The sequence below is a fragment of the Panicum virgatum genome, chromosome 1N (assembly GCF_016808335.1).
Source record: "Panicum virgatum strain AP13 chromosome 1N, P.virgatum_v5, whole genome shotgun sequence".
Classification (NCBI taxonomy): Eukaryota; Viridiplantae; Streptophyta; class Magnoliopsida; order Poales; family Poaceae; genus Panicum; species Panicum virgatum.
The window spans coordinates 49,232,552-49,248,992 of record NC_053145.1 but is presented as its reverse complement, the minus strand read 5'-3'; the positions used below and the strand labels follow the sequence as shown (position 1 = coordinate 49,248,992).

The following is a 16,441-nucleotide window of genomic DNA, read 5'->3' as shown; positions in this document are numbered from 1 at the left end:
GTTTTGCGTTAACATACTTTTTGGCGACTCCGCTGGGGATAGAATCAATCGGCTGCCATGGCCGGTAAAATTCCTAAACCTAGTGATGTTGATGCCGCCAACATCAAAAGGCCGACTGTTCAACAACTTTCGGCCGAACATCAGAAGGCTTTTGATGACATCCAAAAGAAGATCAGAGAAGAGAAGGAGAAGGAGATCTAGAAGCTGGAGGAAGAAGCCATGAAGCAGTACATCTCGCACTTCTCCATCGACCGTCAAGGGAAGGTCACACCAGATGCCGCCTTCGATGCTTCACAATTCGATGAGAACGAACAGGCTGCTCTTACTTCAGAAATAGCTAATGCTATAGATGATGTTGTTTCTTCTCATGTTAATAATAAGTTGGAATTTATTGGTCAAAATATTCATAATATATTTGATGATCGATTTAGCCGGATAGAATCACATCTTGGTATGAAGCCTATCGGTAGTGATAATAATGCATCTACATCTAATACTAATAAGACAATGAATGATTCGGCTAATTGCAAAACTCCAACTAATGTTTTAGTAATTAATTCGGCTAACCAGCATAACCGAATTAATTATAATTCAGCACCTCATGTAAATGTACCACATGGGGCAGCAAGTTCGTTGCAGCATTCTACACCGCCGAACTTTGCTCAACATCATGGTATACCAAATCGGCCTATGGCCGATGATTTTGGATCTAGCAGCATTAAAGATGAAGTAATTAAAATCTTTAAACAAACTTTTGGTATAGATCCAAAAGGGAGATGCTGATCCTATAAAAGACCATATCCTGAAGAATATGAGCATGTTGTATATCCACATGGTTTTAAAATTTCTGAATTTGTTAAATTCACTGGTGATGATAGTAGAACTACATTAGAGCATATCGGCCAATTTATTATACAATGTGGTGAAGCTAGCACTAGTGATATTTATAAATTGAGGTTATTTCATTTATGTCTATCGGGTGCTGCATTTACTTAGTTTATTTCATTGCCACCCAATTCAGTTCACACATGGGCTGATTTAGAGCAGAAATTCCATGACTATTTCTTTAATGGTGAATCTGAATTAAAATTGTCACATCTTACATCGGTTAAGCAAAAGATACATGAAGGTGTTGCTGAATATATTAGAAGATTTAGAGACATTAGAAACCGATGCTATAGTTTGACAATTTTTGATAGAGACATGGTTGATCTAGTTTTTACTGGTTTACTTGATTTTCATAAAGAAAAACTAGATGGACAAGAATTTATAGATGTTAGTCTAAGTTCTGCAAAAGGCTCTAGCCAATGAAAGTCGAGCTAAAGAAGCTTTGCAAAAATCCAATGGAAAGTCTAATCATCCTGTTTATGTTATTGGTTGTGAATCAAATTGTTCGGACGATGAAGACAATAATGTTTATGCTGCTGAATTTGCTTGACATTCTAATAATAAATCTTGCACTTGCGGTTCTCTCAAGCCGATTCAGAAAAATCGGCAAGATAATATTAAGTTTACTTTTGATGTATCCAAATGTGATCGCATATTTAATGAGTTAAATAAATTAGGACACATTAAATTGTCTCATGTTATTCCGCCGCTTGAGGAATTAAAGCGGCGTGTTTATTGCAAGTGGCACAATTTATTTTCTCATGCAACCAATGATTGCAATGTGTTTAGAAGGCAAATTCAATCGGCCGTTAATGAAGGACGATTGATTGTTCCACAAATGCAAATTGATAACAATTCTTTCCCTGTGCATACTGTTGAATTTCATAATCCTAAGATTTTAATTCAGCCAAATCAAGCCAAATCAACAAAGGGGAAGAATGTAGTTATTGGCGAACCAAGATCTGAACAGGTCAAGAAAGTCACAGAAAAGAAGTCCTCTGAAGCTTCGTCAGAAAATTCAACGCTCGGGGGGTAAGAACAGAAGAAGGGTGCCGGGTCTGCACAGACCGGTCTGACCGGTCCCTCTGGAGGTTCAATGCTCGGGGGGGCACGAGCAGCGAAAAAAGGACGGGTCTGCACAGACCGGTCTGACCGGTCATTCTGAGAGCTTTGGAAAAAATTCCAGAAATGCCAAGAAGAAAAGGCCGAGTTTCAAACAACTCTTAGCCAAGTATGAGGAGAAAAGAGCTACTCAGAAACAGGAGAAGCGACCAGATCAAGCTAAAGATACAAATCCATCATCGGAGCATCGTGAGCAATCGGCTTCTTATTTGCAACAAGGTAATAGTACTTTTGCGCCATATTCATTTGGTGGGCCGGTTGCTCCATGGTTCTGGTCATATTCTTGCTATTACACACCTTTGGATTATAGTAGAATGTATATGCATCCATACTTTATTCAATATTCTTCTACATATCCAAGTTATGGTGCCTCTCAAAGACCGTTTGTTGCTAGCAATAATCTGGTCAAAAACAAACCTGATTGCAGCAAGGAGGGTGAGAAGGACATGAAGCAAGACAACCAGTATTTACAGTCAAGGTGATGTCCCTCAAACTTATCTCACACCCAAAAGAGGAGGCTGCAACGGATGCGCAAGAAAGAGTCCATAGAACAACAAGCGGAGGTTGTACCAGCAAGGTCGGTGACCATGAAGCAGGTATGGAGGCCTAAGCAAGTTATTTCATCATCAGCTTGAAGAGGAAGCAAGATACGGTCGATAGAATTTATCGTCCTTGGAACAAAAAATGGCCGATGTGTGTTTATCATCATCCTGAGACAATTTTGGTCCAGAGACTTGTTTTTTTTGCATGCAAGCATTACCAAAAAACATGGGGCATATGTTGACGACCAAAATTAGCAGACCGGTATGACCGGTGCACATAAGCGGTCTGACCGGTCTACCTGAAATCCGAGTACAACTAGGACTCTATGTAGATTTAGATCTGTAATAGGATTCCTTGCGGGATAAGTCCACCCCACCCTATAAATATAAAGGGTCACGACCGATTGAGGGTATCCAATCGATCAATCAATACAACTTTTATCTTTTTATTTTCTCTAGACCTAACTTTTCTAATCTACTATTTGCTGTTCCTCCTTCGTCTCTACATCGATTGAGGACGTTCTAGGTGGCCTGCCGACCTTAGAACAACCATACGTGCGTCTGCCCCGACGGGTCTTCCCGAGCTAGCGTTCGAAGGTTTCGTCACTGTTCCTGCCGACGGCGACTGGTCTGACCGGTCTGTGCGGCGGCGCTGCACCGCGTGCCTTTGCTCGGTGCATGTTCGAGTGCTTCCGTGTGTTGGCCATAGTTTTGCGTCAACAATGTGTATGTACTCCTATATCTATGTTCGATGGCTGCTTCGATCTGTAGAACATGCCATGAGAGAGATCGCAATTCGCAAGTGGCACAACCTTGCTGCTGGATGCGGAGCGCAGAAAGGATCGGTGAAGTGCAGAGAGCTCCAAGGAGCCTCCAAAGGAGGCGCACGGATTCGGGTGCTCGGGCGTGCATCTGCACGTCCGTCAACCGCTGTCGGAGGCGATCACTACACTACGCCGCTGGAGTGCTTGAGGCCGGCTTGCATAGCTGCATGCCAAGAAGCAAAAATGGCAGCGCAAGAGCAATGCTGACGACCGACTACTAACTCCCCGGTTCAGACAAACAGACCTCCTGGTTCATAGGTCACATAGTTTAGTTTTTAAGAGGCTCCTCGGTTTCTGAATTCTGAAACAGCGCAAGCAGGCCCGTAATATAATGTAGGTATTCTTTAAAAAAATGTAGGCATTCTTTAGCCGAAACAAAAAAAAAATCGAGCGTTTTTTAGGTGCAACTGTCTGCTCTTTAGCTGAGTTATTTTCGTTTGATCCATGGGACAACATTCAGTCAAACAACAAATCAATGGCCACGCGCAAAAGCAATTTGCCCTTGAGAGAACAAAATCAGGCGGCTCATAAATAGCAAAACTGTTTTGTGATAGACTAGAAAAGGGTCTAAAACCCAAGTTAAAGATCAATCAGAAACACACCACACACAAAAAAAAACAATCGGATTATCAGAGCAGAACTTCTGCACTGCCTAGTTGACCACTATTGATTGCCTGATTGTTGCTGCATGCAGGTCGTCACTTGGAAACGGCCGGCGGGCCTCCATTCCTGCACGCACAACTGCACATGCACCCATTTGACAGCATATGCATGCGCCATCGATCGACACTCCCCGCAGAGAATCTATTAATGAAGATGTTAACCGCTTCATCCATGCATGTACATCTATCAATTCGGGAGAGAGAGAGAGAGAGAGAGAGAGAGAGAGAGAGAGAGAGAGAGAGAGAGAGAGAGAGAGAGAGATGGCATCGATCATCGTCAGCGCTTCCTGCAGCAGGTGCACTTCTCCTGCTCGTGCTTCAGAGCCTGCATGCAGACGACAGGAACAAGATTCAGCAAGCCTTACACGGATCAAAATTATGAGTTACCTTTTTGTGTGACTATTCGAAGATGGCCGCTCGCGATGAGCTGGAAGTCGGACATGCTCACACATACCTGCAGTTCGCTCTGCAGGCCCTTGATGTGCTCAATTGCAAGGTCCAGCATGTCGGCAGTGCTCGTTTGCTGTCGCACCACATGGACAAGATCATCAGTCGCTTCTCATCAGTTATATTTTCTACTCCAATTGTATGTTCCCTATGGGACAACTTTATTTGTTCAACGATCATGGATGCATTAACCAGCAGGATGTGGTAGCTAGATATAAGCAGCCATGTTTAGTTCGTGAAATTTTTTGAATTTGGGTACTGTAGCACTTTCGTTGTTATTTGGCAAATAATGTTCAATCATAAATTAATTAGGCTTAAAAGATTCGTCTCGTCATTTACCGTTGAACTGTATAATTAGTTAATTTTCAACTGCATTTAATGCTTCATGCATATATGTTTGAAGATTCGATGTGACGGGTAATATAAGAAATTTTTTGGAAAACAGGACCGTAGTGACGTCGTACATGGAGTCGAAGCTTCAACCAAAAAAGAAAAGAAAGAAGTTACCTTGTCCATGTTGGGCACGAGCTCCTGCAGCTTCCTCAGCTTCTCGCTGATCCTCGTCCTCCGCTCCTGCACCGTAAAACCCACGGTGGATCGTCGCACGTGTAGGCAAGGCAAACATGTCAGCAGCAGGAGGAATAATCTGGGAACGAACGAATCCATCTAGCTAGCTAATCGATTCGATTCGATTCGATTCGTGTTGCGTGCATGTACGGACGACGACGCACCCGCTCGGCGATGCTCCTGGGGTGCGTGGCGCACCCGCGCTTGGCGCGCACCTTGAACGGCACCTGGTCCTGCTGCAGCTGCATGTACCTGTCCATGCCCGCCGCCATCTCCAGCGCCGTGCCCGCCATGGCGCCGCTGTACTGCACGAAGACAAGCAACCACAGATCCATCAAGCTCACAAGAACATGTAGGATGCATGAGAATCACGGCCCGAGTGTACGCCGCCGTACCTGGGAGTCGTACGCGCTGAGCGTGGCGATGATGTCCCTGGACTCCTCCCACGGCCCGACGATGGAGAACCCGCCGGAGAAAGAGCGCGCCGCGCCGCCGCTGCTCTCGCCAGCGCGGTCGCCGCCGACTAGGCTGGCCGGGAAGGCGCCGTCCTCGGAGATCTGCGAGAGGTGCCCCCCGGCGGCGCCGCCCGCCTGCTGCGGCGGCCGGGTGAAGTTGAGCCGGGACGGCTTCATCCTCCTGCCGCCGCCGCTGCCGCTGGCCGTGGACGGGTGATGTGCCTCGGCGCCACCACCGCTGCTGCCTCCGCTCGGATACCCTGCGCAGTTTATCCCAACCGGCACCGTATAAAATTCGTCGAATTGCCAAAATGGTTAGTGCGTGAGCTGAGCCAGCGATTAACAAAACCGACACAAAGGTCGAGTAGTAACAAACCAATTAATAAAATGCCGTTAAGGATCTTACTAGATGATGATAATATAGTATTGCAACAAGTGATCTGAATTTATATTTCCGTACTTTGCCAAGAACTTCTTTTGTTTGACATACATTCTGTGTATACCTCCATATTACATTCGTCAAGAAAAGTGATCTGAACTTTGCAATTCCGTACCTTTTCAAGTAGGAATTGAATTCTCTCTAATGCAAACTACTCCATATAACTTCATTATTTTTCTGCTGATGATGGAGAATCTTATTCTCTTCAAAACATATATATTTTTTTGACACGAATTCTCTTCAAATTAGACAGGGAAGATCATCAGAAAAATGGAAGTAGTCGGCCAATAAGAAGCTCGCAAGGTCACGTGGGTCCAGCGTGGACGACGTTTGGAGAGCGCACAAAGCGCCAAGGCACTTTGCAAGTGGCATCAAGTAGGTTACTATTTTCAGCAAAACGGCCGTGACGTCACGGTGGAGCCGTCAGCTGAACCTGGACAGGAGACAGCTCCGGGCCCACCGCAGCCAAGTGGACGCGCCATGTGGTCCTGCCTTTGATTAAGGCAAGTGGCCGTCTTGGTTAGGGGTTGGGGCGCTAATTAAGATCCATTAATTAGCTAACATAATACAATGGCCAATCTAGACCAGAATCTAGACTCTCCGTTCAATCCGCTCCTCGAGAAATACCAGTAGCCAACCTGCCACGTGGGGCCCACTTGGCTAGCAATGACCGGGTTGAATGAAGTATCGTTAGCCATGGATACGGTTTGCTTCTCTTTTAGACAACTTTTTCAGGGCATGTCAAACGATACCATTTTGGCCGTCTCATGGGTAGCAATAGTATAGTAGCACCAGCAAAATCGTACTACTCCTATATATATAGAGAGAGAGAGAGAGAGAGAGAGAGACTAAATTCCTTTTGTCAACTTTAGAGAACAAATTCTATATGCACATATATATGTTCTTAAGATTTTGCACCGAACTTTTTTTAGGATTTGCATACGTAGGTTTTCTTCAAGTAAGTACATGCTCTCCTTGTCTGAAACTGAAAGTAGGATTGTTTTGAAGAATCATTACAATGATCTTTGACCATTATTTAAGCCAAACCTGATAAGTACATGCATTATGTTGAGGAAAGAAATTACAGCAAAATGGATGGTTTTCTTATCCGCCTAAACTAATTAAAGGACATCACGTCAACACCAACTCATCATGCTCTTCCACTAGCATATATTCAAATTTATGGTTTCCAAAACCAACTCATCATGCTCTTCCACTAGCATATATTCAAATTTATGGTTTCCAAATATAGTACTCTAGTTAAGGATGTACCAATAGTTCCCGCATCATGCTGCATACTAACTAGGCATTAATAAATAGGGAAAAGTGGTGGTAGGTTGGAGGAACCCACCAACTTTATGTTTGACTCTAGATAAATTCAACAAATAGACTATTTCCTTGTAATGCAATGAAGAAAGAAGCCAATGAGCAAAAGAAGGCTTAACCTCGACCACCTCATCCTCCTATCAACTGGGTACTACTATGTATCCAAGATTATATATGTACGCATTCTCTAGCAAATTAAAGGATAGACTATACATAATATATGCACAATGACTTTGCAACTGGTCCAAATTAATGAATGTGTAAATGAGAGGTAACGATGCGAAACACATCAGCGCAATGTGCAAGTGGCTAACAAAAAATAACTAATATTAGCAAGTATGATTATAGAACGAGACATACCATAGACATGTGAATACAAAAGTACATGTAAAAAGAATAAAAATGGGGCTTTCGAAAACTCGGGCCCCACATTTCACTATCGAGGAGACCTTAGTAGGAAAAAAAGCCGATACATACAGTCTATTGTTTTTTAAGGATCGAGATCCTCTACAGTCGACCACAGTGACTGACGTGTGGGTCCGATGGGTGTCCGGACCCGCGTGCAGTGATGGTGTCACTCTGCATTCGACTGCAGAGAAGCTAATTCCGTTTTTTCATCCCCTAGCAAATTTGTAGAAGGGGTGTACATCGAAACAGGGAACTATATGTAGACATAAAATGGGGAAAACATAAAATTATTTGCACATTTACGGCTTGAGATGATTTGGTCGAAATGTGTTCTACTCTTCGGTGGCCAAGGGTCCGTAATTTTATGTTGAACTGTAGTTAACTCACCAAGTAACCATATTAACCATCATATGTGCCAGAGTTGAAAGTGTAAAAAGATGCCCGCCTGTGCTCTCTCCATGGGGCCATGGCTAGCAAAAAAAACCGCGGCTTGGCCTCATCTGGCAAAAATTCTGTACCTGCTGTCCTACTTTAATCGGCCAAAACCGGCAGGTAAAGTTGGGCAGTGCACGACACGGAACAAGTTGCATCAGCTGATGAGCTAGTAGTGGCCGGTGCACTAGAGGATTTCCTTTGCGGCGCCTATCGATCGAATCAAAGCAAGCAAGATCGCGCCGGCCTGATGCTGCTTCGTTCATCATATTTTCCGCAGGGGAAGCATATGAGCAAGAACCATCGCTCTCGAAAGAGATTTCGATGGATGGATGGATGAATGCCGCCACTAATTAGCTACAGGCATTAGCCAATGTTGTTGGTTTCTCTGATTACCGTATGAGTGCGACAGAAATAATCAAGCAGGATTCATGGCAGAAATTAAAACATCGTGCTCCGAATTTGACATGGCGAAATTAGAGCGAGCGAGAGAGAGAGAGAGAGAGAGAGAGAGAGAGAGAGAGAGAGAGAGAGAGAGAGAGAGAGGCATTTGGAAATTTAGTCGATTGATTGAAAGCAGGCGATATGCGTTAGCAATCAGCGGGTTGGCTTGTTGGCTCACCGTTGTCCACCATGAGGTTGGAGAAGAAGCCGGCCGGCGAGCTGCTGTGGCGCGCCAGCATGTCCATGGACCCGTCCTGCTGCCTCTCCGCCGCGTCGCCGCCGCCGCCGCCGTGCCCGTGCCCGTGCCCCCGCGAGATGTCGCCTCCGCCGTACCTTAGCCCCGCCGCCGCGGCCCTCTCGCCCGCGCGCTCGCCCGACGACGACGAGGACGACGGCTCCCCGCCTCCTCCTCCTCCGACGGGCAGGAAGCGCCTCATGACGCGCCGAGCTAGTAGTGCCGACTGCCGAGACGACGACGACGACCCCCTCTCCCCGGAGCTAGCCCCGGCCGCGCGCACGAGCGAAAGCTGCTTCGACTTGGATCGGCTGGAGGGGGAGGGGCGGAGGGGGGAGAGAGGTCGGCAGAGCGAGCGGCGAGGCGGGGAGCGGGACGTGGGTTTTGGCTGGTGGCGCGCGTGCGCTCACGCGTAAAACTACGGCAACTTGGAGGTGGGGGTGGGGTGGGGTGCGGTGGGCGTGCAAGTGGGAGGGAGGGAGTGCGCGGTGGGCTTAAAAGGGAAGAGAGCGGGCAGGGCGTCGGCCGCGATTGGTTCTCGGGGCGTGCGGCGGGGGCAGCGCGCGGGGACCGCCCGCCCGGCCCGCCCCGGCCGAGGGTGGCTAGCTGCCTAGGCTAGGGTAGGTGCTGCAAGTGGAAACACCGGCCGGAGGGGCATCCGTTCGGGTCTCATCTACTGGCCTGGTCAGCTCGCGTTGGGTTGCCCGAAGAAGCCTTTGCCTAGCCTGCCCGGCCCCCGCCGGGTAGATACTCGAAAGTTCCGCGAAAAATTCTAAAAATTTTCACTGACGCACATCATATCGAATTTTACGATACATATATGAAGTATTAAATGTAATTAAAAAATATAACTAATTGTGCAGTTTGGTTGTAAATGACGAGACGAATCTTTTGAGACTAATTACTCCATGGTTGGATAATAATTGTCAAATAAAACTAAAATATGCTACATCAACTTTTTTGCAAATTTTTCACAAACTAAACACCCCCTCCATGGTTCAACTGCAGAAAAGGCGTCTACTCTGCGCTCCTACCCTCCTACATCCGCAACCGCAACCACCGGAGGCACACATGCATGCTGCATGCATGATGTAATAAATCTCATCATTTGGTCATGTCTTCTTTGACGAAGGTGAGAGGGTTTTGACTTTTGACAATGGTAGAAAAGTCAGCGGCGGCGATAATTGACAAACCGCACGATGGGCGATCTTCCACGTACCAATCCATTCTCATCTGCCACACCGCGGATAAGTGACGAAGCTTGAACCAATTGGAGAGGTGCGCTTGCTTTTGGGTGTATAAAGTTAAAATTGGGTCATGAAAGATCCTCACGGATATGCTATGCCACGCCAGCCAGTACTCGCTCTGTCCTAAAAAAACAAATCATTCTAGAAATTCTAAGATAAAATAACAAAAAGTAAAATGATCTTGTTTGCCCCTATTTATTACCCATATTTGATACTAACTGATTATTTCATATGCGCATGCACATTTTAAATAGAGTAAGATAATTTTTTAGAATAAATTTTGGATCCTAAAATAATTTAATTTTTTAGATGGAGGGAGTACCACCTGAGGCTGCACCAGAGAAGGTTGTTGCAGTCGGCCGGTGCATTCCCTCACCAATCCTGTTTTGATGCTCCGGTCCAGAAAAAAAAGGAAATTGGGAATGTTTTCGCAAAGTTTTTGTACCACAGTCTAATGATTCTTCTCTCGATCAGGAACTCAGTCATTCTCTGCGAAAGGTGCGAATTAACAAGACGAGTTTAGAGTTAGTCACGTACCATCAATCGATCGGCTTCAACGATAGATAGATTATACTCCCTTCATCTCAAAATATTGATCATTTTAATTTTTTGAGGTGTATAAATTTTATTACGCATTTAGATATATATGTTATATCTAAATGCATTGCTAGGCATCAGAAAAATCAAAAGGACCAATAATTATAAACGGCAGGGAGTAGATAGATATCTAGAGATGCAAAGCCAGGGAGTAGAAAAATCAAAAGGACCAATAATTATAAAGGGCCTTATTTGGTTTCTCCCCGTGCTAGGAATAGTGATATTTTGACCGCTAATTATGGTGTCAAACAAATCCAGTTTATAAAACCAACTTCCGAACTCCCGCGCTAGTGATCCCGAAGAATCTAACGAGATCTTTGACCGCACGATTACAGGATGGTTACTGTAGCGTCACTGTAGCAAATAATCGATGAATTACCGTCATTGAATTTGTTGCAAAAAGTTATACACATCCCTTAAAAAATTTTACAAATAGACTTCATTTAGTACATTATATATGTGAGATTCTTTTTTTCGAAAAATTAGAATTCTAGCGTGATCCTAGTCCGGATACACACGAGCCCGTCACCCGCGAAAGGGATGGGGCAGCATGTGGGCGGAGTCTTTTTTTCTTCCCGCGGGGGGATCCGGTCGTCGTCGCCGCGGCATCCATCCGCGTGTACTAGCAGCAGCTAGGCAGCTAGCTATACGCGCGCGCGGGTGCGGCGGCCTCCAGAGAACTAAGATGCCCCGGGCGGGTGGGTGCATGAACCTGGCGGGGATCGGAGCCCGCGCGGCACCTGCAAGCTGCCGTTGTTTATCGCAAGTTGCGCGATACTTTTATCCCTCGTCCCTCCCACTGCGCGACGTCGCCGTCCGGGAAAACCAGGCAGGCGGCGGCACGGTTTCGCGCGCTTCGCCCGAGCCGCCGCCGCCACACCCGGCCGGCGATGCCGCCGATCGAAGCCCGCGCGCAAGCTGCCGTTGTTTATCGCAAGTTGCGCGATACTTTTATCCCTCGTCCCTCCCACTGCGCGACGTCGCCGTCCCGGAAAACCAGGCAGGCGGCGGCACGGTTTCGCGCGCTTCGCCCGAGCCGCCGCCGCCACACCCGGCCGGCGATGCCGCCGAACGAAGCACGCGCGCGCGCGGGGGCGGTCAGGGTCGATCAGCCTGGACGTCGGAGCTAGCGCAGCTAGCTGCTGTTGGAGAGAGAGAGGTCGACGGCGACCTGCGCACCACCACCATACGACATTACGACCAGTGAACCACCGGACATTAGACTGACTTCAACAGAGCTATGCAAACGTATTTTTGCTTCTCCAATCTCTACTGCTCACGAAGGTATTCACTCCAATAGGTAATGCAAACCCGGAAGGCAAATTGCATTCGAGGAGAGAGGTGATGCACAATTGCAATCCCTCTCTTCTCGAACGCATATGAATCGGGCCAGGCGAGCCCGCGGCAAGGAGCGGCCGGCGCTGCCACGACCGCCCCTCGAGCGACGGCGAGCAGGAGCCCCTTCCCCTTCTCTCCCTTGGCCCGCACGACGACACGGAGGAGCAGGGGACGCGGAGGAGCTGGGGAGGCCGTGCTTCCTCCTATTCAGCGGATCCCGAGAGGCGGGGCCTCGTCGTCTTCCTTCAAGTCGTTGCCGTCGCCGGCCGGCGGGATCCGCCAGTTCAGCAACGCCCTCCTGACCTTCGCTTCTTCCTCGCCGTTCTCGGTGGCACCTGCGCGGTTGCTGCCGCGGCGGCTTCCTCGACGGGACGGAGGAGGACGGCACGTCCCGCGGCGCTGCGGGAGCCGACGCGGCGGCCCGGCCGCCCGGTTCTCCTCCTCGGACCGCCTCCGGCGCAGGCCCGACACATGGACGCGAGCTCGGTGTTCACCTCGGCGTCGGAGAAGGTGAAGCCGAGGTCCCGCAGGCCCGTAACCTCCTCGAACTCTAGCTCCAATAAGCTCCGCCCGCGCCGCCGCCCGCCCCCGGCGGGCCGCCTCCTCCTCTCCGGCGACGCGGCCACGGCGAGGCCGTCCTTGCCCGAGAGGATGGTCTCAAGCCGCGCGTGGGTGCCGCTGTCGGGGAGCTGGAGCAGCTCTAGGCCCCGGAACGCGGCCGCGGTGGCCTCGTGGCTCCGCGTCTGCCGGTGCCGCAGCCCGTCGCCGCCGGCCATGGGGCTCGACGCGGGAACCGCCCCCGCCAGCACGCGGTCCGCCTCTCGCTCAGCCTCCCTCCTTCCCCACGCGGGCGCGGCGCTGCCCGCTTGCCCCTCCTCTCCCCCGCTGGATTTTGCGTCCGCTGTTGGAGATAAAAATTTTTGCGTTAGTGATGCATCTACTGTGCGTGATGCAAACGATTCAATTCCTCTCTCATTTTCGGTTGTGTTGTTGGAGTCGGTTAGATGGATCGAAAGGCCAAGACGAGCGAACGCCGCGTGCGCGAGGGAGGAAGAAAAAGAATAATCGCGGAATGATCCAAGGGGCCAACGCGTTAGTCACAAGCGTCACAGTACTCCCAACTTATTATTTTCAATTGTAGACGGCCGCCGGCTCATCGTACTATGCTAACATATGCTAACAGTAGGAGCTTATTTTGGCCGTGTTTGGATGAGTGAGTGAAATTTTTTCACAAAAAGACGAATCCAATACATGGAGTACTAAACGAAGTTTATTTGTGAAACTTTTTCACGGATGGTTGTAATTTTTCGAGACAAATTTAATGAGCCAAGTTCCATCATATTTGGCTACAGTGGTGCTATAGTAACCACGTCTAATCATTTTCAAACCGTACGGCCAAAAACCGCATTAGCTACAGTAACTGCTACAGTACCGTAGTTGTATAGATGATTTTGTAATTAAATTTTATTTAATACCTCTAATTAGTAATTAGTAGTTAAAGAGGGAAAAAAATTTCTTTCAGACCTAACCAAACACACACTTTTTCAGTTGTCTTCAGACAAGGAGTAGTACATCGTACTACTAGCTCTTTTTCCATCTTCCGGGAAACAAGACGGTAACAAAAATGAGGAGCACGAGCTTTTGTTTTGTCATCGCTGATGATGAGCGTGCAGTCGTGCTCGGCTTCGCCGTTTTTTCTTTTTTATATTTAAAAAAAATTAAATTTCAAAAATATATGTTCGTTTTGAAATATTTCAAAAATATACCCCGGTCGCCCTCCCATAGGGCAACAGGCCCAAAGTGTAAATTTTTTTCTTCAAATTTGTAACGAAGTCCCTGGATGAAGAAAAAAAAAGACCCAGTCGCCCGTTGGGGGGGCGACAGGGGCCTGTCGCCCAGCCCACGGGCGACCGCCTCTGGGCCCAGCCCATGGGCGCGAAAGGGGGCCTGTTGCCCCCCCTGGGCGACCGGGGGTGCCCCCTATAAAAGGTCCAACCCTCCCCTTCCCTCCTCATTTGAGCCCGAAAATTCCACCAAAAATTCAGAAAAAAGAGAGGAGTGAGGAGAAGGAAAGCGGCGAAGCCCTGCCGGATTCAGCACTTGTGATCTGCAGGTTAGTACATTTAATTTAAATATTATTATATTTAAGTACTACGTATTTTAATATGAGTAATTTAATTTAATTAGTGCTATAGTAGAACCATTTAAGTAGAAGTTCAATGATACTTTAGTTTGTAGTTACGTAGTAGTAAATTAGTTTAGAAAATTAGTACTACGCATTTATTATTACAATTGCAGTAATATTAGAGACGTGTTTATAAATTAATTATGATTTAGAATAGAATTTGGCATATGCAGTATAGAATTTGAGTGTCATCACGTTGTTATGAATACTTATACGTTTTAGTCGAATTTCATACTTAGTTTCTACGGATTATTGAATAAGGTAGTGAAGTAAAGAGTATAACTCGATAAGTATTATGTGATATACAGATATGTCGAGCAAGATGCAGTTTCAAGTATTTTATGGTGAATACAATGTTATGTATGGGCCAAATGGAGTAGATCTTTCTGCCTTTAAGCGCACATCTAGCGGCATAGATAAACCTCTGGAAAGGAGTTTTGGTTCCATATGTAAGTGGCTGCAGCGTGGGTTCCATGTTGATCCGTTGACACATGTGATCACTGTGCAGTCTCTTGTTAATTGGGAGGTAGAAAGTGAATTATGGGAATTAATGATGATACACAGCACTGATGACTGGCAGAAGTACATGCAAGCAGCTCTAGAGCGTGGGTGGCCTCTGGCCATTCTTGTTCAAATCCGGGAGAAGACACAAAATGAAATCCAACATTGTGCAGATCAAGGAACTCCGAGTATTCGAAGAGAGACCAATTATGTTGAGCAAGATGAGTCAGAAGAGACAGAGAACCAAAACATGGGACCACAGGGCCTAGCTGATGAGGGAGAGAGGATACATAGCATTGTGGACGAGATGGAGACAGAAGACCAAACCGCAATAGAGATGAAAGAATATGAGAACTCATCTGATGACGAGCAGTACTCATTGCCAAAAGAGTGGAAAGAGCATGGTTTTGGCAGTCATGTCGCATAAGATGTACGAAATCAGGAGTGGGAGTACAGAGGGAATGAGGTAGTGCAAGGTGCAACATATCCAAACATTGAAGCCGTAAAAGATGCCGTGAGACTATGGCCAATCTCATTGAAACGAGAATTCAGAGTCGTAAAGTCTGGCAGTAAAGAATATGAGGTGAAGTGTGTGAATGCTGGATGTCCATGGCGAGTACATGCATTTAAGGGAAAATAGAAGTCAAATTGGAAATGTTCCATTGTCACAGAGCACACTTGTTTGCTGTCACAAGTTCTTCCCTCGCATCGCAATATATCATGCGACTTTGTTGCAAAGCAAATGTATGGGTTTATTATGAACAACCTAAATTATGAGCCAAAAATAATTGTTCGACACATTTAGCAGACTTACCAGTACACCATCAGTTATTAAAAGGCATGGCGGGCTAAACAAAGGGTGTTCGAGATGCGGTTCGACACATATGAGGCATCATATGATAATCTACCTCGTATATTATCTCAGGTTGCTGCTAGAAATCCTGGAAGCTTTTATGATACATACCTTGTACCAGCCGTGACTAGGGGACAAAGAATTATGCAACGAGCCTTCTTTTGCATAGGTGCTTCTGTTAGAGCATTTCAGTTTTGTCTCCCGGTGATCTGCATTGATGGCACATTTTTGACTGGAAGGTATAAAGGTCAGATACTCACCAAATTGTTCCGCTCGCATTTGCATTTGTTGAAAATGAGAACATAGACAGTTGGTATTGGTTCCTTGAATGAGTGAAGAATCATGTTGTTGCTGCACGTCCAGATGTGTGCCTTATTAGTGATAGGCATGCAGGTATTCTGCAATCAATATTGAAATTGCAACGTGGAACTGCGACAACGCCTCCATTATGGCCTGATGTCCAAAACAGGTGGTGCATTAGGCATATGGGTGCAAATTTCTATGAACACTTCAAGAACAAGAATCTTAAGAACCTGTTTAAGAGGTTGTGCACCCAAAATCAACAGAGAAAATTCAATGCGTTATGGCAGATGCTTGATCAGTTGACTGCAGAGCTAGTGAAGGTAAGAGCATCAGGAGCAGGCACGAGTCAGGCTGCAGAGGCTAGGGATTCAATTGAGAAGCCATTTTCACACTGGATTCGAGGTGCACCTAAGGAGAAATGGTCATTCCTTTATGATACCAACGGAGTACGGTATGGTATTTAGACAACGAACCATGCAGAGTGTTTCAATATGGTTATGCGTTCTTGTCGTGCCTTTCCACTTGTGGGAATTGTTGAGTTCATCATGTATGGGTGCATGAAGTATTTCAGAGAGCGTTACACGGCTGCAAGCATAAACATCAGCAACCCCCAAATTCAGTTTTGC

The 16,441-nt window shown here is 46.8% G+C and overlaps 1 protein-coding gene and 1 pseudogene across 2 annotated transcripts; both read right to left on the bottom strand.

Annotated features, from left to right (window-relative positions):
• Positions 1 to 3,868: 3,868 nt before the first annotated feature.
• Positions 3,869 to 9,241, bottom strand: LOC120656354 (transcription factor bHLH128-like). 2 transcript variants are annotated; one of them, XM_039934420.1, is made up of 6 exons: positions 8,735 to 9,241; positions 5,448 to 5,767; positions 5,217 to 5,357; positions 4,993 to 5,058; positions 4,493 to 4,561; positions 3,869 to 4,363 (listed from the first exon to the last, which is right to left on the bottom strand). In XM_039934420.1, the coding sequence occupies exons 1-6, from the start codon at positions 8,991 to 8,993 to the stop codon at positions 4,316 to 4,318; spliced, it is 903 nt and encodes a 300-aa protein (XP_039790354.1). In that variant the 5' UTR covers positions 8,994 to 9,241; the 3' UTR covers positions 3,869 to 4,315. The 2 variants fall into 2 exon arrangements, with proteins under 2 accessions (XP_039790354.1, XP_039790355.1); XM_039934421.1 differs by having other exon boundaries at positions 5,217 to 5,352.
• Positions 9,242 to 12,015: 2,774 nt separating this feature from the next.
• LOC120654138 lies at positions 12,016 to 12,801 on the bottom strand (annotated as a pseudogene).
• Between the last annotated feature and the right edge of the window lie 3,640 nt (positions 12,802 to 16,441).